General features: G+C 51.0%; 1 protein-coding gene across 2 annotated transcripts in view; it reads right to left on the reverse strand.

The window, feature by feature from the left end:
• Positions 1-15692, reverse strand: part of GABRQ (gamma-aminobutyric acid type A receptor subunit theta) — a 62515-nt gene extending 46823 nt beyond the window's left edge. For both annotated transcript variants that reach the window (XM_035541651.1, XM_035541650.1), the window contains exons 1-2: positions 15613-15692; positions 11865-11953 (exon numbers count right to left, since the gene is read on the reverse strand). In XM_035541651.1, the coding sequence (XP_035397544.1) occupies positions 11865-11953; positions 15613-15692 (169 nt within the window). The remainder of the gene's footprint in view (positions 1-11864; positions 11954-15612) is intronic.
• Positions 15693-24789: the final 9097 nt, after the last annotated feature.

Below are 24789 nucleotides of genomic sequence, written 5' to 3' on the forward strand. Positions count from 1 at the left end.
GACCAACAGCAGATCAACCCAAGTCAGGCATTTTTCCTCCAGCAGCAACGTAAACCATCAGACCCACGCTGACTAGCCACCCCCACAGTTCTCCACCTGAGAAGGCTCCATCCTACCTTCACCAGGATCCTGGCAGGCATCTCTCCTCCAAGTCCCACCAGTGCAGCAGCAGGGCACAGCTCTGCCCACCCAGGGAATCTATGAAGAACTCAGGAGGAACCCATCCCTTCTGCTTTTACTCAGGCCCTCAGTGCTCAGGTTTTCCACATCTCCTCATTGCCACTTGTGTTCCCAGAGCCACCTGACCCCAGCTCAGGCAGGCTGGGAAGCCTTTTACACCCTGCTGCTGCCATTTCCTAGCCCACTGCCAGTTACTTGACTTTGTAGAACATGCAGACAGGGGCAGTAGTAGAAAGAATTGCACACAGGCATTAAATATTTTAGACCCCACAAGAGTGTGCATCCTCTGGGTTCAAGCCCAGTGCTAGGATGCCTGCAGCTGCCCAGCAGGTGAGAATTCAAAAAAAAAAAAAAAAAAAAGAAAAAATAGAAAAACCACAGAAGCAGCCACTGTTACCCTCCTGCCCCCAGCAAGCAGTCCCCAGGCCCAAAGGTGGTACTATATGTGGGGCACCCCACCCCACATCGGCCTATTGGGTGAGGCTTCCTGATGGCACAAAGGTGAGGCCATTTTGCTCTTCTTCCTCCATACCAGCTGATAACTGGTGAAGCCTATCCCACATTGCCCACCAGTCTGCCTCCCACCTCATCTTCTCATCTGAGGGCTCAGGGCACAGATGTGTCCTGACCCACCTCTTCAGCACTGGGTTTTTCTGGCATGTAACTCATAAATATCTGCTACGTGGAGGAGGCTCTCTTTTGTGATACCCTGGAAATATCATCCCCCAAACAACTGCAGACCAAGGCTGTACTTGAGTATGTGACCTCTCTGGGAAAACACTTTCATACGTTACCAAATCCTGAGCCATCTAATCCCCTTAGCTGAAAATGAGCCGAACCAAATTAATTTAAATGGGTTAACACAAGCTTCTCTGTTCATATCCAATCCATTACTCTGTCTTGGAAGTATTTGTAAGAACAACAACAATATATCTAGACTTATCATTTTTATCAAAGCGACAACAAGAAGGTGTTTTCCTTTTTCCCCTGTTTTCAATTTTTAATGAGGTAGTCACATGTCCTCATCACTGCTTGCGGACATGTCTTTAAAGGATACCACTATCTCTAATTCCTGGGTTGAATCCAGTTGAAAGAAACACAATGGCCAGGTCAGGACACATCAAACTTGTGCAAATAGTGAAATCAGGGCTGGGACATCCCAGGGCAGCAGTGGCCAGCCCTGCTGTGGCCACCCTGCCATACCTCCCACGAGGTGATTTCCTGCTGTTGCTGGACATGGTCCTTCATCCCCCAACAAAGCACAAAGTTGATGGCTGAGGTCCCCATGGGAGAGATGGCCATTCCTTTATTGTTACCTCTGTCAAGTCCTTAGTGGATATATAGCTTTTATCAGTGTCCACCTTGCCCTTCCCAATTGGCACTGCTATTAGGACTTTTGCTGATGCTGCCTTCGGATGCCTCCCACCAGCACCTCTCTGTATCACACACCTGCTGCTTCCCGTACCCCTACCTTCCCAAGCATGTGGCTCATCTCAGCAGCAGAGCTTTGGGGTCATGTAGTGCCCAAGGCTTATGCTCAGTGACAGTCAGGACAATTTACAGTGCAAGTATTGCCAGTGAAAAAAGCAGTGAGTCAGGTCTGAAAATATCATGACATTCACATTAAAATCATGAGCCTGAGTTAGAAATCATGAGAAACAAAGCACACACAAACAAGCCTCCCCCTTTCCAAATGTTATATATGGGATTATACGTTTTCATCTCCCAGTTTCTTAATTTCTTGGATGTGTTTTGTTCAGGTTCTGCTTTTTCTCCAGTGTCAAGACAGAAAAAATCTCACTAAATTCAGTGATGACTGAAAATTGCAAGACCATTGTAGGAAGAAGAATTCAAATTTGTACGTTGGTCACTTCTGAAAGACTGACCCTCAGGCTGGTGTTTCCATCAGGTAGCAATCAGTTTGCAAAAATGCCCTGGAAATTCAGCAGGACTAGTTCCCAGGCTACCTTTTACCCCAGCACCTCTTGTTAAGAGGTACAACTAACTGCAATTTGTTCACCAAAATAATTGCTTTCACTCAGGATGCACGGATGAGCGAATCTTGCAGAGCTTTTACATATATATTCATCTCCAGCAATTCATCAACATAATAATCACGCATTATTAACTTGAGTACTCATCAATTTTTTTTTTCTCTAGCTTCAAATACTAGCAAGGAGCTAGTGTGCAATAGAGAAGAAAAACATGTAGAGGAACTTGTGATGAATGTTCTATTTTTGCTATGAAAGGAGAATAAGAAGAGAAAATCAGATCATAGCCTACCCTCTCCCTCTCTTCCAAAAATTTCCTGCCAAGCTGAGACCCTTCCCCAGAGGCCGGCAGGCTGGGCTCTCCTGCAGACCTGCCACACAGCCTTTCTGCCTAGCAGAGCTTCCTCTCCCCATTTGGAGGAGGTTTCCTTCCTTACCTAACACTGTTCCAGCAGTGAGATCCCACGCATAAATAACCTGGGTGGCCTCCGGTCATGGAGTGAAGCCTCTGATGTTACACCCAGAGCTTTAGGAGCTGTAATGAAGAGTCTCCGGTGTGCATTCCTTGCTGAACTGCTCAGACCCACAGTGCCTCCCCGGAAACTGGCCTTTCGCAAAACACAGCTTCCCCCAGTCTGAAGGAGTCTTCTACTGCGGTCTCACTAGTGCAAAGCTGCCTAAAGAAAGCCCTGCAGCAAGAAATGGGCACTTGTACCCATTCCCTCCGGGGATTTCACAGGCTACTGCAGTCAAAGGAAAGGTCATGGTTTGGTGACCAAGCAGCGGACCAGAGGACTGACAGCCCTCAGGTGTGTTCTTGTGAATAAATAGCAATAGCAGGAAGCAGAACCTCCCAATTCTATCCCTTGCTCTGCCACGGGTTTTTCTGTGTCATTCCCAACAGGCTGCCAACTCCTGGTGTCCACTAGATGTAAAATGGAGCTAGCAGAAGTCCATCAGCCCACAGGTTGTGTGGAGGATCTGTTAGTCAATATTTGTACAGCACAGAAGCCTCGCCGCTCTCACACAGAACCCATAATACTACCTGAGAACAAATTATATTCATGCATAATCATAATCACATCCAGCTCAGCCCCGATTCAAGAATCCTTTTTGGCTGGTGATGATGTCCAGAGCAGAGAGAGCACAGCTTGATTTCCAGAGCCCGGGTTGAGCTGGCAGAGCTGGCAGGTAGAAATATCTTGTTTTGACTGGTAAACTGAGCAAATTTGACATGGAAACCACTGAGGGAGAATAAATATGGAACAACGAGATGTAATTTTTACAGAGGCTCTTTTCCAACCATAACAGTACTTCGAGCCATCCCAGACTTGAACTAAGAGGTCCTGAGGTCTGGGGAGGGAAATTCAAGCCCTGGTAGGTTTGGCTGAGGCTCACCCCTGTCACAAGCACAGACATCTGTAAGTGCACAATTACTTAACAGCACTATTCCTGCAGGAGTACAAAGGGCGGAAGAAACAGAAAGGAACAGAAAGGGAAGGGAGGGAAGATCAGAGAAGAAAAAGAGTTTTTAGCTCTGACACAGAACCAAGAATAAATGCCCAAATCAGAAGAATAGCCTATAGGAATTGCATGATCAGTGTTCTCCAAACCAGGCTGAAATTCATACCCTGCTCAAAGCAAACAGCAGTGCTCCTACAGCCTGGGAGGAAGGGCTGGCTGAGCAGAGCTTTGTTGCTTTCCATTTAATGGGAACAGGATCAATTACTGGATCAACAGAATACCTGTTTATCTGACAGATCTATTCATGCTATAGGGCTGCACCATCCAGCATTTCTCCCTCTCTCACGTATATGATGTGAATTCCTTTAATGGGCTTTATGCCATCATTAAGCACTTCATTTGTCTTGCCCGTGTTTCTAGTGATGTTTTAACAAGTGCATGATATTTCACATGAAATATCAAGATATAAATAGACACTTAACAAACCCCACCAAGGGCTATCTGCAAGAATGAATCTTAGAGTCTTCCACACCAAATGCTGTCACTATGGCTGAAGAACCGTGTTACATCAGCTCAGCCTGACACTTTAATAGCCTCCTGCCTTTTTTTTTCTTTGAACCAGACATAGGTGAGAAAACTGACATGCACACATAGTCTGTGTTTCATGTAAGAGTAAAGCTACAGCTTATCCCTGGTCTTTTACATTTCATGCTCTATGGGTTAAAAATATTTTTCTGCCTAGCTGGGATATTGGGAGTCTTAGGAAATGAACAATGCAGATATGTAAAGCTGCTCTGATGAACAGCTCTAGGGCTGTGGGAATATATTTTGAGTAATCAAAAAGACTTGTACTAATGGGTTTTGCACTCTTTTCACATTTTGCCTGCAGTGACAGTCCCTAGAAGGCAAGTTTACTGGCAGAATAGACTCAGAAATGTTTGAATGTTCTGTAGATATTAATCAGGGAGAAAGATGTGCCCAGGTGAGATGGCAAGCATCCTCCAGTCTGGCTATAAACAACAGCCTGCTTTTGATCAGTTAATTAATTAAGAATTATTGGATTTTTTCTGCTAATCAATAACTTGAATACATTTTATTTTAGTAATAAAAAAATCTGAGACTAAGCAAAGAGGCAAAATTCACGGAATAAATGCTTTGCAAAAACGATGTTGACATCTTTCTTTTAGGGAGAGAGATCTCAGAGCCCTACACCAGCCACAGTGCACTGCTGAGGATCAGCTCCAGCAGCACTGAAAGTGGCTGTGTCAGGGGTGGGAAGGTAGGGAAAGGGGGAAAAGGAAGGAGGAAGGCAACTGAATGCAATAATCCTATGTGTGATTCGTCATAGACAAGAGAATCAACAGCTCCTGTTGCTGTGAAAACATAGTGGCTTTATGGATGACAGCAGGGCTCCATGTCCTTCACTGGTTACCAAACCCAGAAAACACCACTTGGTGCTACCGAGCACTGATCTAGGGCAGGCATACAGATTGCTCAGACACCCAAATCCAATTTTACTCTGTGCTGAGAGCTGGGGGAACCCACCTTCACTGCTCTCTTTGTCATGCCACCCAGAGCTTCCAGTCTCCGAAGGAAGAAAATAAGGATCTTGTTGGGGCCACAGAAGGACACATAAATATGCTCAACATGCAACAAGAAGTCTGCAAGCTCTGTCACACTGGAGGAAGGGACTGCTCTAATATTCTAAAGTATTACTGCAACCCCCCAAAAAAAAACAAAGGGGATGAAACTTAGGTAGAATGATGCCCGCTGCTGAATGGATCTTATTGAGGCAGTTTTTAATTAAACAATCCACAGGATCCTTGTTCATTCCTCTTCCTCGTTCAACAGAGGATGGATTTACTCTGAGGATGACGCAGGATTATATACCAGAGGACAGCGTTGTCAGTGGGGTCCCTGCCTGATTTGCTGAAGAACCTGATAGCCATGCAGCGAGTGAGGGGGAGGCCTCCAGGAAAGGCAAGGAGCTGTTTGTGTAGCTGGGTCCTGTTCTCCAAGACCGGATGGGTCCCAGAGGGGAAGTGTAAACACATTCACGCCTGCTCAGTCCTAGGCTTTGCACCAGACTTGCAGATCACTCCACTTTTTTGTTGGCTCAACCTGTCCTAATCATCTTCTGTGACCACCTCAGCTAGTCCCCACCGTCATGCTCCCAGCCTGGGCTGGTTTTAAATGAGGGGAACATGAAGGAGCGGCTCCATGTATAAAAGGCATCTCTTGGGTCCTCTGGAGAGGTGTGCAGGAGGAAGATGTTGCTGGATCTCACCTCCGGATGCACCCTCACAAGGGGACCAAACACAGAGGCAGGCAGCAACCTCAGTTCTGGCTTTTCTAAAGTCCTGAGACTTTACAGCCTCAAAGTCCTTATCACAGTATGTATTTCCTATAAAAAGAGCAAAGTGAAAAAAATAGAAACCCCATCATGTGGCAATGTGTTAACATCCACATATGTCCCAAGAAGGACTGGATCCTTTCATTTCCTGCCACTTCAGCTAATGAAGTAAGACACAACAGCAGGAGGTTGTCATCTTCCTTCTGGATTAGCCCTAGAGAAGATGTGACCCATGGTCTGGAGCCAGAAGTCATGTAAATGGGGGAGGCAGTGGGGGCTGCGCAGCTGTAGCCAATTTCACTGACCAAGAGCACCCTTTGCTTAGCACCCTTTGCTTAGGAAGGAGAGTGGGGCTACTGGTGGCCCTCATGGCTTAGCCACCTTTGCTTTGGCCCTGGGTGGCACAGGGGTTTGCTGACGTCTCCAGACAGCTCCTGCTTCTCCTTCCTCAATTTATGCCTTTTTCCCTTCTGATTTAATTCACCACTCTGCTTTCAGACACAGAGCTGGGTACAGGGAGGGAAGGGGGATATTTCCTGCTGTAGCCAGGCTTTTGTGATGGGGTGGAGGTGGTGGGGCCAAGATGCTGGTGCCAGCTGGGTTGGTGGTGGTGCTGGGCACCTGGCTGTGCACGCACCGGGCCAGCCCTGCTGGGGGGGCTGCCAGCTTCACCCCCCAACATTTTGAAGGAGGAAAAAAAAACCAGCATGTATGTGCCTTGGCTTGTTCTCAGAAATGTCTGAATCATTTTGCCTAAAATTTCCCCCTTCCCCTCAGAAAAGTCAAAGCAAGCTAGCTACATGGAAAAAAAAAAAAAGCAACAAAACAAAACAAAGAAAAAAACCACACAAGCTCAGTGGCCAAGCTGTATACGCAGTGGAAAACAGGGACCTTTTCAGGGAGCCTTAGCGATAAGAGCCAGCAACACTGCCAGCCTTGACTACGTAAGACACTGAATACCCTTCCCGTACAGCACCAGTAAGACCAGTTGTTTCCCAGGCACGAAGGGCTGGTGGGCCAGGGCTCGGGCCCCTGCCGCCTCCTGCCGCAGTTGTGCCAGCCAACACAGCCGTTCTGCTGCCAGCCCCGCTGGTTTCCGAGCCCTGAACCACCGACGGTGCTTCACTGCAACACTTTATGCATCAGCAATCATTTATTTTTACAATTCTGGGCTTCAAGGGACATCGTTACGCAGAGAGTGGCTAAGGATTTCACCGCCAAGTCCGCTGAACTTGGGGCTGGGACCACGAGAGGGTGCAGGAGTGCTGGAGCAGAGAGGGGTGAGAGCAGGAGGAGCAAAGCAGGGAGGGCGAGGTATTGCAGCTAAGGAGGGGTTCGTGTCTCAGAGGAGAGTGGTGATACTGGGCCAGAGTGATGAAAACTGGAAAGCCAGGTCCCTGCTGCAGAGCAGGCGAGGAGCAGAACACAGGTTCATTTTGATCCCAGACCCCCACCAAGCTCTAATTCTCAATAGGGGAGTTTGAATAAAAACTGGAGGCTGCTGGACCCACAGGCATGGAAACACAGGAATTGCAGTGTAATCCTGAAGGTTTCCCCATCATTCCCTTTTTACCACACATTTTCAGGCGCTGTGCACGTCACCCAGGAGAAACACTAGGAACCCTATAATTTCTAGGTGGGCTGGGGGCAAGGAGCAGAGAATATTCTCCCCTTACTTTTTTGGCTAAGAAGATCAGTAAATGAGGCTGGGAAGCCATGCAGGGTCCCCTTTCCATCAGCTCCTGGGAAAGACACAGAGACAAGATCTGCTTGAAACTCTTGCAAAGTTTTGGGCTGGAGATGGTGCACCAACAGAGAGCAGCTGAGTCACTGAGCTCAAGAGGGATCTTCCTGCCATTCCTTCATTGCCTTCTCTACCCTGGGGCAAGACAGTCTTCATTTACTTTCTCTTTTTTTTTTCTTTTTTTTCTTCTTTTTTTTTTCTTTTTTCTTTTCTTTTTTTTTTTATTTTTTTCCCTCCTATGGAACTAACGCTTCTGGAAGTGAGTGCTTAAGAGCATTTACAAGAACCAGGGTGCTGCTCTGAAAGCTCCCTCTCCCTCTCTCCCCCACCCGTAGCTCTGCAATGCTTCCCAGACCTGATCTGCAGCATCTGCTGCTCATCCAGTGCTAAATCGTGAGCACCCTGCTTGCTGCACCGTGGCCTGGCTTGCAACCTACCCACTGCAAGGTGGCAATGCCCTCTGTGCTGCCCATCCCTCAGGCCAGCTGGATCCCACCCGCCTGCGCTTTGGCGTCCCAGTGAGGCAGGCTCCCCGGCTCCACAGCTCATCCTGCCAAAAAACCTCGCTCCCCACCACTGCCACATTCTTGCAGTACCAGGGCAGAGATTTCTCTCTTCAGCAGGCTGGGATGGTTGGCTGGGTCTTTCTCCTACCCTGCAGATCCCCCCTGTGAACTGGGTATCCCAGTGCCCCACCACAATCCTGCCCTGCCCCTGAAAACTGGGTGCTGTGGTCACTGTATATCTCACCCTGCCAGCGTCCTACATCTCCCCGGCCTGGTGTGATCCTCTGGGATCTGGGGGACAGTGACTGGGAGGTAAGAGGGGACGGTCCAGGGCTCCGTGGGCCGGAAGGATTTATCACCTGTGCCCCAAAGACTCAAGTACCTGCTGGTCCCACAGCATCCACTTCAACAGCACCCCCTCCACTCCACTTCTCCTGGCTTGGGATTCCCTTGGGCTGCCTCTGCTGATGCAGGAGGGCTTTCTGGAGGAGGTGCTCCCAGATTTTTCCGTCACCGCTACACAGCTCCAACTTCCCCCCTTTCTCCTATGTTTCCCCCTTTTCAGCTCAGCTCCCAGGCCCCTGAGAGCCAACCTGCTCAGTGCCCTGATGGGTTACCTGGGGGTGGGGGAGAGGGGAGACGAGCGAGTGGCTGACGCTTCTCAGCCACTCAGCTCGGCCCAGAGCTAACGAGGCATCTCAAAATTAAAAAGTGAACTGCAATCCCCAGCAGGCCTGTCCTCCTTTTGGCATTAGTCGGAGTTCTCTTTCTCTCTCTCAAAAAAAAAAAAAAAAAAAAAAAAAAAAGAGGACTGGGGAACTGTGAGTTGCATTTTGAGCTGTTGAAGCACCACATCCCGGGGGCAGTGGGGGTGCTGGGATGAGGAGGGCCCTTGGGTGGAGACAGCAGGACAAGAAGGTGCTGTTGGAAATCCTTTCTTCCCCAGGGAGAGGAGGGGAGCAGCATTCTTTGCTTTGAGGCCAGTGGGCTGATTTCTGCACCTGTCTGCCTCAAATCTGAGCCTGTCACTGCAGGTGGCCCAGGGTCAAATCCTGGTTGTGGAGAAGGCAATGGATCCAGGGTGTGAGAGTGAAAGAGGAGAGCGTGTTCCTTAGTGCCAGCAGGGGAGAGGAGCCGCTTTGCTCCACCCTGCCCACTCCTGCAGGCAGCTGCCTGTCCAGCCAGAGACCTCAGTCACTGGGCCCAGCCCTGAGACAGCCCCATGCTGCTTCTCCAGGGCACATGGCTCCAAGCAGGACCTGCCACCCTTCCAGGATATTGTCTCAGCCGTTTACAGATGATCCTAACTGGTCTTTCCAGGGTGAGGTCCCAAATGGGTGAAGTGATCACCTTCCCAAGCGGAGATGGCTTACATCCATCTTGCCCAGCAGCCAGGGCATGGGGCAGTGTCTTGGAGAACGGCCTGGTCTCCTGGGACCGGAAGCCACAAGGGGATGGATGAGTCCTGGTGTGATCCCTCTGGGTTGACCCTGGCAATGGATTTGGCCCCAAATCTCAGGGAACTGGTGAGCTCTGGGGACAGTGATGGTGCGAGGAGACCTCTACTCTTTTTCCATGTGTGCAATGCAAACGATCTCCAGCGTTCAGACCCACATCTCAGCCCATCCTTGCCTTGTTTGTAAATGCTGCAGGGGCAATTTTTGTACACAGAAGCTCATCCTCAAGGGCACAGGGCCAGACATGCTCAGAGCTAGGGTGTCCCTGCACACTGAGCACCAGCAGCACGATTGTGGGTGCTGCCAGCCGGGACTTTGCACTCCTGAGCAGAGGGAAGGCCAAGAGAGGATGAAAGGCAAGGGTGAGATGCATACAGGGAAAGAGAGCTACTGCTGTCTTTCTCTTTCTCTGCTCGTCTGAGGAGAATGCAGTTTGTACTTTGGGTATTCACGGTAAAATCATATAAGCTGAGATGGTTTCCCCAAACCATCCATTTTACAGCCGGAAATGTGATGAATGCCCAGCCCGTGCATTGCACAGACCCGGCAGCATGGCCAGCACCTGGGCTGACGGATGGGGCGATGTGTCCCGGGGTGAGCTGGCTGTCCCAGGGGCATGGGCAGGGTGTGCAGGCTGTGAGCCGGGACCCCTACGGCTCCCCACAGCACCCCCAGCGCCCCTCTGCTCCTTGCCCCTGTGGAGCCAGGTCACCTGCTGTTTTACTGGATCAAAATCATCTTGGAGGCTTACGAGGTGGTTTTCCTTGCAGTTTTTATGTCATCTCTGCAGTTCTCCCCCTCATAAAATGCGACTGCACCAATTCTCGTGATTGGGGCTGGTCAGCTAAGAAAGCATTTCATGTCTCCCGGACAGACCCTTTAAATCAAATCCAGCCATATCCCACATTCAAAGAAGGCAAAGAGGGGGGAATCCATTTTTCCTGCAAGCCCCCCCAAAGCTGCACCCCATGCACTGAGGTGACCACCCAGCTGCCCCTTAGAGGGATGAGCATCACCCGCACCCCACAGCCCCCACGAGGCCAGGGCCAGCAGCACCTCACACTGCCCTCCTGGCACCGGGGTGACTTCAAAACCTGATGGAATCAGTGGGGATATTCCCCTGCCCCCAGCTGCAAGGAGCTTTGGATCAGGTCATTTGGGATAAAATTCCTTCCTTGCCCACCGTTGGCATCTCTTCCCCTCGAAAGCCCACGAATGAAATCCCTTCCCAGCAGCTGCCTGGAGAACACCTGGCAGTGGCTCCTGTCCTCCTGCAGGCTGAAGCTCCCCCAGTTCCACACTCATCCTCCTGAGCAGGAACTGGCATTGCCCAGAAAAACACAAAAACAGCCAAACACGGCAGGTGAAGCCAGAAGTGCTCCAAATCCCCCCACTACGTGGCCGGTGGTGGGCTCTCCACTGCCTGCTTGTCTCCAATAATGGACCTTAGCAGTACCTGGCAGGATGACGATACCCAAGGATTATTTCGTATCTTATCTCCACCAGAGTGGCAAATAACAGGCCTTCCCATTCTCCTTTCTGTTCACAGGGCACAAGAGAGGAATTGCAGGTCTCTCCATCTCCTACAGAGTAGCAGTGAGGACACCAGCTCCTCAGGGATTATTTTATCCCATACCATTATTGAGGGGTGCAGCCTGGCAGACTGACTGACAGCCCTGCCAGTGGACACCCCAACCTTCTGCAGGGAAAATAGCCAAAAATTCTGGAACTGGGAGCAGCAGAAGTGGTGGAAGTGTAACCTGTGGTCCTTGATGGAGGTGATATCAGAGCAGAGAAAATCCAGAGCATTTGTCCCAGCAAGAAGTCCCCAGAAACATCCCACCATGGACAATCCCCCATCTGTGTACAGGATCTGTGAATTTGGAGTAGGATTCCTTTTCTTTTTTTTTTTCCCCCCCACATTTCTGCTCTCCAGTGGCTCTCAGCAAGGTTGAACCTGGCCCAAGCGAGTTTGGCTGACCCAAGCACTACGGAGCTCAGCACCCAGCATGGGAGCTGGAGGACCAAGGCAGGTACTGGGGCACCAGGGAGCCAGGGATGGGAAAGAGCAGGGTGGGAGGAGAGGGGTGATGGAGAGGAGAAGAAAAACCAGGAGGCAAGAAGGCAAGGTGAGACAGGAGGGAGCACGCTGCAGGTCGGTCACCATACCTCCAAAGTCAGGCCTGAGGCGGACGTCATAGCCCTTTAGCAGTTTGTCCACGATCTCTTTCACCACAGAAATATTCCCAGTGGAGGGGCTGAAATAAAGAAGGACAGAGAGGTTGCTCGTCATCCTGTGCGCTCCCAGCCCCGTGGGTGGAGGTCCCAGCCAGGCAGCACCACCGCAGCACCCCTCACGTCCCACAGCATCCCCCAGGACCCCTTGCATGTCCCGCACCCCTCAGCACCACACACCCCGCACTGCCTCCTGGTGCGTGTCTGTGTCCCGGCCACCCCACAGGACCCCTGCGTGGGCACTGCTCGCCCTGTGCTGCTGGCCACCAGCCCACCTCGCTGGGCACTTTCTCCTCATTTCACCCAACACAGCGTGGAGCCGTCACGCACTGAGGTCCCTGCCGCACACCTGCCCCCAGCACGCAGCCTGCACTGTCACATCCCCGTGCAAGCGCTGCTGTCTTGCACACCCAGCTGTGCCTTCGTGTTCCTGAGGCACAGGAAAAAGCAACGCTCCTATGGCCGTAGCACACAGACAGTCTTTGGCATGTGAACATTCATTTTCTGCCACTCAGCATCACCATGGCTTCTTAGCAACGCGACTCGAGAGGCAGAGAAGGGAAGGAGAGTCCATCTTTCGCTGTGTGCCAGGGCCCGGCTCCTGTCCCTCCCAGCCCTCTGACAGCCGGGCAGGGGTTGCTGCCCTCCCTAGCGCTGCTCCAGCCCCTCCAGCGAGAAGGGGGCTCTCTCTAAATGCAGCCCACGAGCCAATGCAAAGCCGAAGGTGGGAAACCGGAATGCAGAGGATGCTAAAAATATTGAAGCTATTCAATGCTGCGGGGTATATAGGTTGTCTCAACTGAAACCCAGCCCCTGTGCCAACCTCCATCCCCTGTTTTGCATAAGAATAAGGGCCCTGCCGGTGACAAGCGCTGCTCTTTGCAGTCACCCACCAAAACAGCATGTCTCCCTGTCAACACTGCCTCCCACATCCATCCAAGGCAAAAGCAAGGTGCACCGTAGCACTACCTCTGCCAGCCAGCCCTGCACCTCTCCGGACAGACACCGGGGTTTGTGCTGACATGTCCGTGCATCCACACACAGACAGGTCTGCACCCTCTGCTGACTCTGCAGGGAACCTGCGTGGGCACGCAAACATGCAGACACAGGAAAGCACTGAACGCCAGGGCTGCAGCTGTGGCAGATGTGCTCGAGCATGTGTGCATGTGCGTGACCACCTCCAAGTCTGCGTGGAGGGGATTACAGGTGCAGAACCTGCTCTGTCGGGTTAGGTCAGGATGTCCACGCTGGGGTGTGGATGTGATTTGTGCAGGTACACGTAAACAGGCGTTTGTGGGTGCCAGAGGCTGGGCTGCCGGGTGGCCAGGCTGTCCGTACAGGTGTGGGTGGAGGCAATGGGACCGCCAGGGAGTCTGGGCATGCGTTAAGGTTCTGGATGCCCAGGCTGTGGATGTGCAGGGGTTTCTCAGCTGAGTCGTGATGTATGGATGTGAGATGGCATACCTCTCAGGCCCAGCTTCACGCGTGGACAAACCGCTCAGCACTTGTGCTGGGGTTGTGCTTGAGCTGCCCTCATGACTGGGCACCTTACAAAGAGATAGCGCTTGATTGCATCGTTTTGTTCACTGAAAAAAGGCTAGAGAGGTACACACAGGTGGACATTTTCACAACACAGTGCCTGTACTTGCAAGGTCTGTCTGCACCTGTGGATTTCTATGTAGGTATGTGAGTTTTTGCATTGTGTTTTTGTGTATACACTCACTGTGGATTGATAGTGTGCACCAGCATTTACTCATCTCTAGATAGTCACTCCTGGGTACACATTTCCATATTCATAGATTTCCATATTCAGTATTTCTCAGGGGGGTTTAGACACTTCTCTTCAGCCCCTCACAGGCCCCTCACAGGCCACAAGCTCAGAAGCCGTGTTGCCTCCTTCACAGAGGCAAAGAAATCGAGGCAGAGACAGCAAGCAACGTGCCAGGGGCCCTGCAGAAAGGGGCAGAGTGGGAAGAGGGAGGCAGGGGTCCTTCTTCCTCCTCAGATACCAGCTGGCCCCGTGAGGGTATCAGCTGGCATCGTGTTTATGGGCAAGGTCTCATGTCTCTCAGTGATCTTTTTGATCCAAAAAGCCACTTCCCTCCCACTGGACAGGCAAGTTGTGCATTTGCCCAGCTGTGGGTGAGCAGCTGCATGCAAGTGCTATTCCTGGCAAATGTGGGTCTGCATCCGCTGAGGGAGCACGTACATCCAGCCTGTGAACTGAATTTTTGAATACTGTGTCCCTGGCTGTGTGGGCGTGCATGTGCTTTACATACACACGTACATTTGCAGCCAAACAGCAACATACATGCACACCGTGCTGCTGGCAGGGGTGTGTGGGAGTAGCTGGAGGCATGTGCACATGGCAGAGTGGTTTGTCCCCAGGATGTGCAGAGATGTACATTGGGACTACAGGGGACTCTCGGTCCAGGATACAAGCAGATATAAACGCACATGCAGGGACATGTCTGAACACAGACTACTGATGTGGGCATTGCTCTTTACACGACTGCTTGGACACCGCCTCTAAGCATTCCTGTGTGTGTGTCCGTACCCAGCAGAACCATGCCCAAATGGTGTGGAGAAGGTGGCCATGACTGCGCATGTGCGTGTTTATAACTATGGGAACATAAATCCTTGCATATACAGATCTGCAAGCCTGGGCAGGGACCTGCATATGTGCCTCGGGAGCGCACCGCTCAGCATGCGTGGCTGGGCAAGGCAATGCCCCAGCTCCCACCCCAGCAGACTTCGTGCACACAGGTACAAAGGCACCTGCCCACACGCGTGAGAAGGGAGGGTGAGGAGTAGGCAGCGCTGCTCTGGCGTGTGAAGGCGGCAGGTAATTGCCTGTGCCGATGCAAACAGGTGTGCTCTGTGCACCTTGTCCAGGCTGGATGGGTGCCTACGCCTCCGGCCGCTGGGATTGCTCGGAGAGCTCAAGGCATGCAGCAGGAACAGCTGCAGCTCGAGTACGCAGGGAATTAGTGCGAGCATTTGCATGGCTACACACAGAGCAGGTAAACTGTGCTGTGCTGTCGGCGTGTCGTGATACACATGCGTGTGCACCCCAACAGGCACCGATTAATGTGCGCATGCAGGGATGTATCTGAGTGGCTTGCCCCCCCCCCCCCCGGATGATTATGTGGCATGCCATAAATCTGAGTGTAGTCACAGACGTAGGCATTGCCTCCTGTGCACCGCAGAGCCGGGGCTCTGGTAAAGGCACAGCACGCTTGGAAGTGAGTGTGGCTGCGTGTGGACCGTGTGTGTGCACACAGGCATGGCCAAGGCAGCCCTGTGCCCGGCTGCGTATGCACACAGCTCAGTGCCGTGCACTCTCTCGGCTTCCATGGACACCATGTTCCCCAGCAAAACAGCTCCTTTTGCCATTTTCCCCCAGGTCAAGCACGGAGGGGGGGGACGTGCTGCAAGTGGGCTGTGAGGTGGGCTCTGTCTGCAGCGAGCCTGCTCCACATCTCATGTATGAGCATCCCTCCTCCCCCTAAAATGTCACGGATCGGGAAATAACAGCAGCAGGCAGCAGGGGAAGCGATTTGGGGAAAGGACCCCCTCCCCTTTCCCACACGCAGATCGATGGAGAACCCCCCCCCCAAACAAAACAAACAAATCCTGTGTCAGCCCCCCTGTCCCTGCGGGCTGGGATCGCAAACCTTACCTTTGCGCACAGCAGGCGAGACAAAGAGCTGCTAAAGCAGAGACAATTCCACTCAATCTGTCTGCCTGAAATGTCCACATTTCCACAAAGACGAAGGATGAAAAAAAAATCTTTGGAGGGGAGGGGAAAGAAGGATGGATCTCCTGAAATCCCCCTCCAAGAAAAGGGGGGGAGGGAAAAAAAGAAACCAACCCCCCCCAGTTAGTGATTTCCTAGAGAAAGAGAATAATGAGAAAAACTAAAAAATGTGGGGGAAAAATATCCCCCCCCCCTCCTTCAGTGCCAGTCAAAGAATTCGTTTCTTCTTCCTTTCAGCATCCTCTCAACAAGAGACATCCTCTGGCAATGGAGAAAATCCCAAGAGAAAGAAAAATAAAATGCCCCAAAATGGGCTTAGCAAAATGTGAAATTGAATCTCACAGGTACGCAGAAGAAGAAGAAAAAAAAAAAGGAAAAAAAAAAAAAAAAGAAAAAGAACTCAACGTCCCCTGAGCACTCCACTCGGATTATTTTTCCTCCTGCTCTTTTGCCATCCGGTTCTGCAGATGTTGCATGGCTCCTGCTACCCACCTTCAGAGAAGAGGAGGAGGAGAAAGAGAGTGGTGTGTGTGTGTGTGTGTGTGCGCGCGAGGGGGGAGCTGTGAGTTATCTAGCAACACAATTTTATTCTGGATTTTACCTACCTGCTCCCCCCTCCCTCTTTATTTTCCAGGGGGGAAGGGGAGGCAAGGCAACCCCACCGCGCTGTTGTTTTATTTTACGGAAAGCTGGGGCTCATCGCTTGGATGGGTTGGGGCTTTTCTGAAAGGGTTAAAAAAAAAGGGGGGGGGGAAGGGAAAATCAAACGCAACCCGGTAAATGAAGAAATGCATATATGCATGTGTAGAAAATAAATAAATCCCTGTCTGCGGGAAGGGCTGCTCTGCGAGGGAGGACTGGATCTCTCCCTAGTGCTGTTGCCGCAGCTCCTGTGGAGTTTTGCTGCTCATTGCAAAGTCACAAGAGGAGGGGAGGAGAGAGGGAGTTTGGGGATGGGGAGGGGGACTCTCCGGGCAAATTGGGATCCTGACGTCATGGCTGACAACATTAACCCCTGCTGGCTTGCAGAGGGGAATTTGTGCTCTTTCCTGGGGAGGTGGGAGCAGGGGAGAGACTGGGAGAGAAAGGTGGGAGCATTTTGGCAGGCAGGGGGATGCTCCTGGACAAGAGTGGCTGAGCTGCAGGAGCTGCTGGGTGCTGGGGTTGTCTGAAATGGTGTGATCAGCAAAGGCTGGGCTTGTTCCTTCAGCCACAGACATAAAGGAGAAGGTGATTTACTGAAAGTCCCTCCACGCCCCAGGGCAGAGGGGCCTGGTGGACTCCTGGGGAGCTTGGAAAGATCTAATGAAGCTTCTGGTGGGGTTGGGAGTTTCTCCAGGCCAGGGAAGCCCAACTCAGCAGGGATACTCAGCTTTCCCCAGGGAGTGCTGCATTACAGGCACAACAAAGTTTGGGAAAAGGGAGCCTAAACTTCCAGAAATGCTGCTGAGGCTCAGTTTCAGGTGCTATGGTTTTTCCCCCTGAAATGGTAACCGTTATTGAAATCTTCATGGTCAATCTCCTGTGTATCAGCTTCTGATTTTTATCTTAAAAAAAGTAATATAATTAAGGAGCTCTGCATCTCTAGATCAGGCATGTGGTGATGGATTTCCATGGAGGAATTTTTCCTGGGAAGAGACCCAGCAGCACTATGAGCACAGAGCAGAAGCTGCAGCCCTACGAGGAACCACGTGAGCTCTCCTGTCTGGAGGTCTGGGCAGCTGGGAACGGACCCTCAGAGAAGGGGGCTCCCCTCCTCCTGTACCCTGCCGACACCGGCTGACACCTGTGTGTGGAAGCTCCCCAAGCCCTCTGGGCCAAGAGGGCAGAGCAGATGTGTGGCTACAGCTGGGCAGGATGAGGCTTGAAAGCCCCTGATGGTGGAAAATGAGCCCTGCTCATCTCCCATCATACCTGTGGCTGGAGGGGTTCACCTTTGCTAAGGGGCTCTTCCAAAGCAATAGGAAAATTGCCGCAGAATTTTCTTGCAGATATTTTCCTGCAGAAAAAGAACCAGCCCAGCAGATCTGAGCTGTACTTGGCCAGGCTCAGCTCCAAGCCCCAGATCAGACAATTCCACCATTTCCACATGGCAGACTGTCTCCTTTTTGGTTGCTCGTGGCTCATCCGGAGTGCCCGGCCTCGTGCTGCAGGACACAGCCAGCCCTGGCACAGATACATGGGGATGCTGTCGTGTTCCCCCACATGCACATGTGCCCCTGGGAGCCCTGAGCCTGACACGAGCAGCCCCAGCTCCCCTCGCTGCCAGCCCTGCACAGTGTGGCATTAACCTCACCGACTGCTGCTGCAGCGCACAGATCTCCTGGCAGCAGCGTGTTTCTGAAACACTTATTCTGAATTAAGCTGCTGGGTACCAGAGAGAAGCTCCTGGGGGAGCCGAGCAGCATTTGCCTCTCTCTGGGCACCAGAGGCCCCATATAGCCCCCCCGGGCCGCTCCCCTCCTTCCCTCTGTGGCCTGTTAGCACTGCTCCATCCCACCAGCTGTGATTGCATGTTACTGGCAAAAAGGTAAGTGGAAAGCAAATGTCAGAGGCATACATGAAGAGGAAAATTATGCTCACAAATGGTGACATTTGTGCTTGCAAGTTCACCCAGTCGGGAGCAGAAACCGTGTCACATGAATTATCTGACCACTCAGCCACAACGTGAAACTTTGGGAAGCCAATTGCTTAGCAGCAAATGCATTCAAAGAAACCATTGTGTGCTCTTGAATAATCTACCTGAAGCCATGTTCACGAATAAATGACTGCTCTGGAATTAGTCACCCATCTCTGCTGAGTCTCATTAAGGCTGATGCGCATTTGATACGTGAAGATGCTCACTGAGATGTTTGTTTCTCTCCCTCCAGAAGACTGGCAGCCTCAATCCGCCCCCCAAAACCCCAAGGGCTGCATCTCCCTCCCCTTCTTCTCTCCAGAGAGAGCCCAGCAGTGTTTCTTTTTTCTGAAGTTCATATTCTGAGTCCAAATAGAGACAGGAGAGGCTGCTGGAGATGACATGCTGTGGCTGTAATCATCCCAAAGAAGCCATGGAGGATTTTGTTCATGGCCTTTTGCTGTCCTCCACTATTAAATCACCCATGTGAACTCCCCCCCTACTTGTTGCTCTGCTGCAAGCTCCACACCATGACCTCCCTTCTCATCCTGTGGCCACCCCTGGCTCCAAGTCACAGGGTCACAGGCAGTGTGACAGTGTTGTGCCAAAAGCCTCTACAGATCATGGCAGATCAGGGCTTCTGGTCTATAGCCACCATAGCGCAGTTTGCCTCCCACCCCCCTTTTTTTATATTTTTATTTTTTTTATTTTTTCTTTGGTGTTTAACTGTCCAGCACTTGCTGCATGTCCATGTGCCCCCTCCATCTTTGGGTTTGTGCCATGGGAGAGAGAAATCAGTGCTGCCCTGAGGGGCTGCACAAGTAGTGCAGCAAGGCGGTGCAGTTCCTTTTGCAGTTCCAGGTCTTGGGTTCCCAGCAGGAAAGGTTTTTCCTCAAGCCATCCCACTGGACAAAGGCTCCACCAGCAATTACAGTGCCACGTAATCACCCTCAGGCATTGGCCCTGGAAGAGAAGACCACAAGTCACTACCCCCATGTAATGATGTGGTAGACATCAACCAGCAACTGCTCAGACAGCTGGGACCATCATTTTTGGCAACCCTGTGCCCTTTAAATCACAAATCCCTCCCTAACATATCAGCCCCGTGAGCCGCTGTGCCTGGACACACCATGTGCTAGAAGCTGTATATATCCAAAGAAATATCCCAAAGGCATAGTCTATAGTCAGGGTTCTCCATCTTTGCTGAGTTAAAGATCTTTCATCACTTTGCAAGATAGTGCAGAATTCTCTGGAGTGAGCGGAAATGTTCGCTATTTTTAGGAGCTGTGAATGGGTGAACTGGTGAGCAGAGCTTTGCACGCAGCCGCGCATCTTGCCTGTGCTCAAATCTCTTTAGCCAGAGGATGGAAAGTGTGGCAGGAAGGATTCTCAACAGAGATGGGTTCACGCACCACCTCCCATTTCAGCCGTCTTTTATTACAAGTCTGCAGACCCTGTCTGGTTTGAGCTTTCTTTCATCTGAAAAACGGTACGGCCTAGAGAAGGCCCTTCGATTATGAGTGTGGAAGTGCTGTGACAGCTGTGGCTATTGAGAAGCTTTAGCTCCTGGATCTACAGTGAAAGAACAGCTCTCTGCATGGTGGTGTCCCCATGCCACAAACTCACAAGCCATGCGGACAGCCCGTAGAGTGGCAGTGCCACTACTCCAGGCCTGTGGCACAGGGACAACCTGCTCGAGATGTACCTGCATCTGCCGTGTAAGCTGGTGACAAGGGAGACGAGTGAGCTGGGTCCACAGGGCAGCCTAAGGGGCTGGGGCACCCAGGGAGGCCTGAGTTTGTTCCTACATGTGTGCCAGGGGAAGTAGAGCTCAGACCCTCAGTCCTCTCACAAATGCATGCATGGCTTTATGTCCTCTGTCTACTGGCTTCTGTGTGGGCATCGGGGGCAGCTCCTCGGCCACGTGAGCCTGCCTGGTGCTGCTTACTGCAGCGACGTGTCCTCAGCTTATCCCACCTGCACATCCCACCTCAGGGCTGTGAACCCCTGGTCTGTGGAAAAGGTTTCCTCGGGTTGGAGCTTAGCACATCAAAGGCCCCGAGTTTAATTTCCATGACTGCGATTCAGAACAGCAGCGGTGCCCTTTGGGAGTGGCATTTCCGATCATGTTACCACTGGCAGTACGAAGGGCCCAAGGCAAGGACAAGGAGCTCCAGCCCCTGCAGACCATTAAGAAGTGACAAAAAATGCCTCCCCGCTCCTTATTGCTAATGGTGGGGATCTGCTCTGACACGGAGCGTGTCTGTTGGGCATTCCCCAGTTTCAGAGGCTGTGGCACTCCTCAGTGCTGGGGATGTTCCCTCCCATCTGCATCAGCAGACCAGCCTCCTTCACAGCCAGACCTCCTGGGTGCAGTTCTGCAGCCAGCAAAAAGTGCTGCAAGTTGCAATGAAGTGGGCTGCAAGGATCTAAAAAAAATATTCCTAAACACCACACGGAGGGGTGGGTGGCTTCAGCCTCCATACAGGTCTCGTGCTTTGAGGTCCTCTCAGCACCACCACCCAGGAGGCAGGAGGAGCCCAAAATTGGCGTCTGGGATCCACTGGCCACAGGGACAGGGATTTTCCAGAGCAAACCTTGCAGGTGCTACCTGAAGCTGTCTTCTCCCAAAGCTTTGCCACTTTCACTTCCTACATTGAGGAGCTGCAGCAAACAATAAAAGAAATTGTGCCTGCAGGCTGCAGGGGACCCAATTCCCCCATTAGCATGATGCTGGTCAAGCCCCCATCTACACAGGCACATAGGAGTGAGCAAGATTTCATCTGTATTTATCCCAAAGCTCCTGACGGTTTCTTCCATGGGCAGCAACCCAGTGGTTGTAGACAGAGGGGCTCCCTCCCATGCCTTTCCTACTCGGGTGGACCCAAGCTGTATTTGCTCTGGACACAACAAAGATGACCTGTGGTGCCATGGGGTGGAGGGCAATAAAAAGTGGCAATGTCATGGGAGGACCGCACAGACATGTTACTGAAGGGAGTGTCCCAAAGGCTGAGAGCTCCAGGGTGAGAAGCAAACGCATGAAGTCCCCCCGCTGGAAGGTGAAGGACACTGGCGTTGCACACATCGAGGTGCCTATTGGGGCTTTCTACTCAGAGCAGAGACAAAAGAGAGAACATGAAATTGCTGTCAAGTTTTCCAAGACCGAGTGCAGAAGGAACAACCCTACTCCTTTGCTTATCATAAATTCCTGGTTTTATTTTTCGAGTGGGAAATCGAGGCAGATACGTGCTTCCTCTACAACTGCTCCTGTCTGGGACAGGGAATTTGTAAAACGTTCTCACCGGGCACATGATGTGTTCTCCTCGTTAACTCCGTATTTTCTGTGAGCTAATATTCATGTGTGCTCTCCCACGGTGTTCAGCCACTGCGGAGGTTGCAAGGGGCTTTGGCTGACAGCTCTAAAACAGGTGGCCAAGAGCTGAGTGACTTTTACGACCTGAGAAGGATGATAATTGTGCCAAAATTTGCTCTCAGGAGTGTTATATTGCTGTCATGAAATGCAATTTGTACATTATAGGATAGAAGACAGTGTGACATGTGTCTTGCTCCTGAAATAGGTCTGACAGTCCATCAGCCTGCTGACAGCTCGTAAGCTCTGGTCATGCCTCAACTTCTGAAGTCGTTTGAGCATTCACTCTGTAGACATGAAAACAAAACTCCTGTGTAAGCGTGCAAAGCCCCAAATTTGTGTGTTATGTATGCCAATGCCAGGGAAGAGAAAACAACTGAGATGAGTTCTGTGTTCCTTCTTATGCTGGTGAGAAGCTGCCTTGACCTGAACTGAATTACTCTGGATTTGCACCAGTGTAATGGCAAACACAGCACCAGTCCCCCAGTTTGGCAGAAGCCTTCCTGCCAATCCCTTCTGAATGCAGAGTGGGAAGAAGATGTCAAGCATGGGCACACAACGCAGGGAAGGGACAAGGAAATGGTCCCAGCTGTGCCAGAAGTTACAGGTGCCCCTTCTTTGCCCTCACCCCAGCCCCCCTGCCCCAGGCAGAGCAGTGCTCAGGCACAGCCAGCAGCCAACATGTCCGTGAGGTTCCTCTCTGGAGGAGCAGGAGGAAAATCCCCCGTATAGACATTTTGTTTTGGAGGTTGGGAGTGAGATCTGCGTGATGCTGTGTTGCCTGGTAACAGGCTGGGAGGGATGGAGCACAGGGCAAGCCTTCTGCAGGGCTGTGCCGAGAGGAGCACCTCCGGCTCCACGCACGTGGCACAGGGAAGGGGAGCGCGCCCCTGCAGAGAGGGATGTGTCTTGGAGCAAAGGCAGACACAGAAACGTGGCAAGGAGCATGAGGGAGAGAAATTCCAATGAAGAAGGAGGAAAAGAGAGAAGCCAGAGAAGGGGAGGTGGAAGAAGGATCCAGGGAAGGCACCTAGGCACTGGCTGAGCTGCAAGGGCTCATGGCTGTCACCTTACAGGGAGAGCTCTGGTCTCTCTTTGCCCCAAGGAACTGCAGGAAAATGCACATTTCCTCTGAATCGGATTTCTTCTCCAAGGAATTCATATACTCCTGATGCCCTCACAGTCCCTGGAGACCTCACCCAAGTTTCAAGGTTGATTGTGCTGATTTGGGCTGAGGGACATTTTTTCTGAGCAATGAGCATCCACACAAGGCTTCACTGGGTATAACACTACCTCTCTGGCCAGTCCCAAAAGGATCCCAGCCCCAGTCGGGCTGTCCTAAGGGACGATGCTCAGGCTGACAGGTCTGGCTCACTCAGCACAGAAGTTGTGAGTCTATCCTTCATTTTCTTTACTTTAATTGTTTGGAAATTAAAATTGGAAGAAAAAAAAAAGAGAGAAAATAATGTAAGACATGGGCAAACAGACAAGAAGAGCAACTGCTTTCCATCCACAAGAAATGCTCCTGGACTGGGTAACCCCACTCAAAGCCACAGGTCTTGCTGCACCTCAGGCTTGAAATTCCCCCCCTTGGAGCATGGCACCACAAGTCCTGGCTGCGGACCTCTGCCACAGGCATCCCAAAGAAATGTTTGGGGTTGTTGTTTTGTCCTGTGCATGAGGTTTCCCCACCTCTTTCTGCTTGCATTTCAGCACACTTTCAGCACTGAACCCCACACAAGACTGTCCCTGCACAAAATATGTTGCATAAAAGATGTCAGCTGTCCCTTTGGCCATTCTTTTGCTTCCCTTTTTGCTTTTTTAGAGTAAGCACGCCATCTCACAGTGTCCTCAGGAGGAGGCATCCATCCATGTTTCCTCTGGGACACATAAAACAAGGTATCTTGTTCGCACTCACACAGTGATGCAGTAGCAGGGTTGCAACAGACTGTGGTTTCCCCATGCTCTGCTCTACAGTCTTAATAATTAAGATAAACCTTTTAGCTTGTTTCTTTCCATCCTAATGCTTTTCCATCCAGCCTGACTGAAAACAGCATTACAACAGGACGGCTGCCTGGCAGGAAATTCCAAGTTCAGGACTCGATTTATCCCAACTTGGAAAGAAAAGCAACAACTTTTCCTAACTACTGCTACTTCTAAGATGTTTGGAATAAGTTTTGTTTTATCTGTACCTTTCTTGTAATTTCTAATATCATGCAATACTAAATTTAAACTGATAAGGACTGAAACTGTTCTGTTATCAGAACAAAATGTGTTATAATCTTCTATCATGAGCATCAAGGAAAAAGATCAGTCTTTCTCTGTGGATCATTTCCATCTTGTATCACAAGAGTTTCCTGAGAAAATGAACCAATTGTTTTCCCTTTACAAATTAGGGTTGAGCACGGAGCTCAAGAGCTAAGGGGGAGCTTTCCTCTGGGCCGAAGCTGGCACTCACAGGATGAAGCAGTTGGGAGACCAGGATGTGTGCTGGTCACGCTGAGCCTGCCTGTGCCAGCTGTGTCACTAAACATGCCTGTCCTTGCCATAATGTGAGCTTTGTTCAGGAAAGAACTTTTCTTTTTTTTTTTTTTTTTTAAATAGTGATAGCCAGAAAACTTGTCTGAAGAAGAAGGTTACAGCATGTTCCCCATGCAGAGCAGAGAGGAGCTGTGAATGTTCTCCCAGCCTTCCTCATGCCGGGTCACTCTCCTCTCACTCCACTGCCCTTTTCGCAGGCAGAAAAGTCTTTTCTCAGGAAGAGCTATCTATAATTGAAGCAATAGCAGAAACATCTGATTTTCCACCAGCCAACACCTCCTGCTGCAGCTAGCACCAGCCTAAAGTGAGTGCATAACACTTTAGTAGCATGTTACATTTGTTTTATGCTGGTGCCAGCTGCTGCAGAAAGTAGTAGAAAGTGAGTTGAAGTTAGCACAAGAGCTCTTGGAAAGCTATTGACCAAAATTGAGGCTGTGTCTCATACGTATTGTGAACCAAGGCATGGGTAGAGGTGTACAAGCTTTCTCAATGTATGCCCATAATTTGTACACCAAGGTGCTACAAATTATTTCTATTCAGATTCCAAATTGAAGCTTTCTCTGCTCACCAA

Source organism: Cygnus atratus, chromosome 13, assembly GCF_013377495.2.
Source record: "Cygnus atratus isolate AKBS03 ecotype Queensland, Australia chromosome 13, CAtr_DNAZoo_HiC_assembly, whole genome shotgun sequence".
Taxonomy (NCBI): domain Eukaryota; kingdom Metazoa; phylum Chordata; class Aves; order Anseriformes; family Anatidae; genus Cygnus; species Cygnus atratus.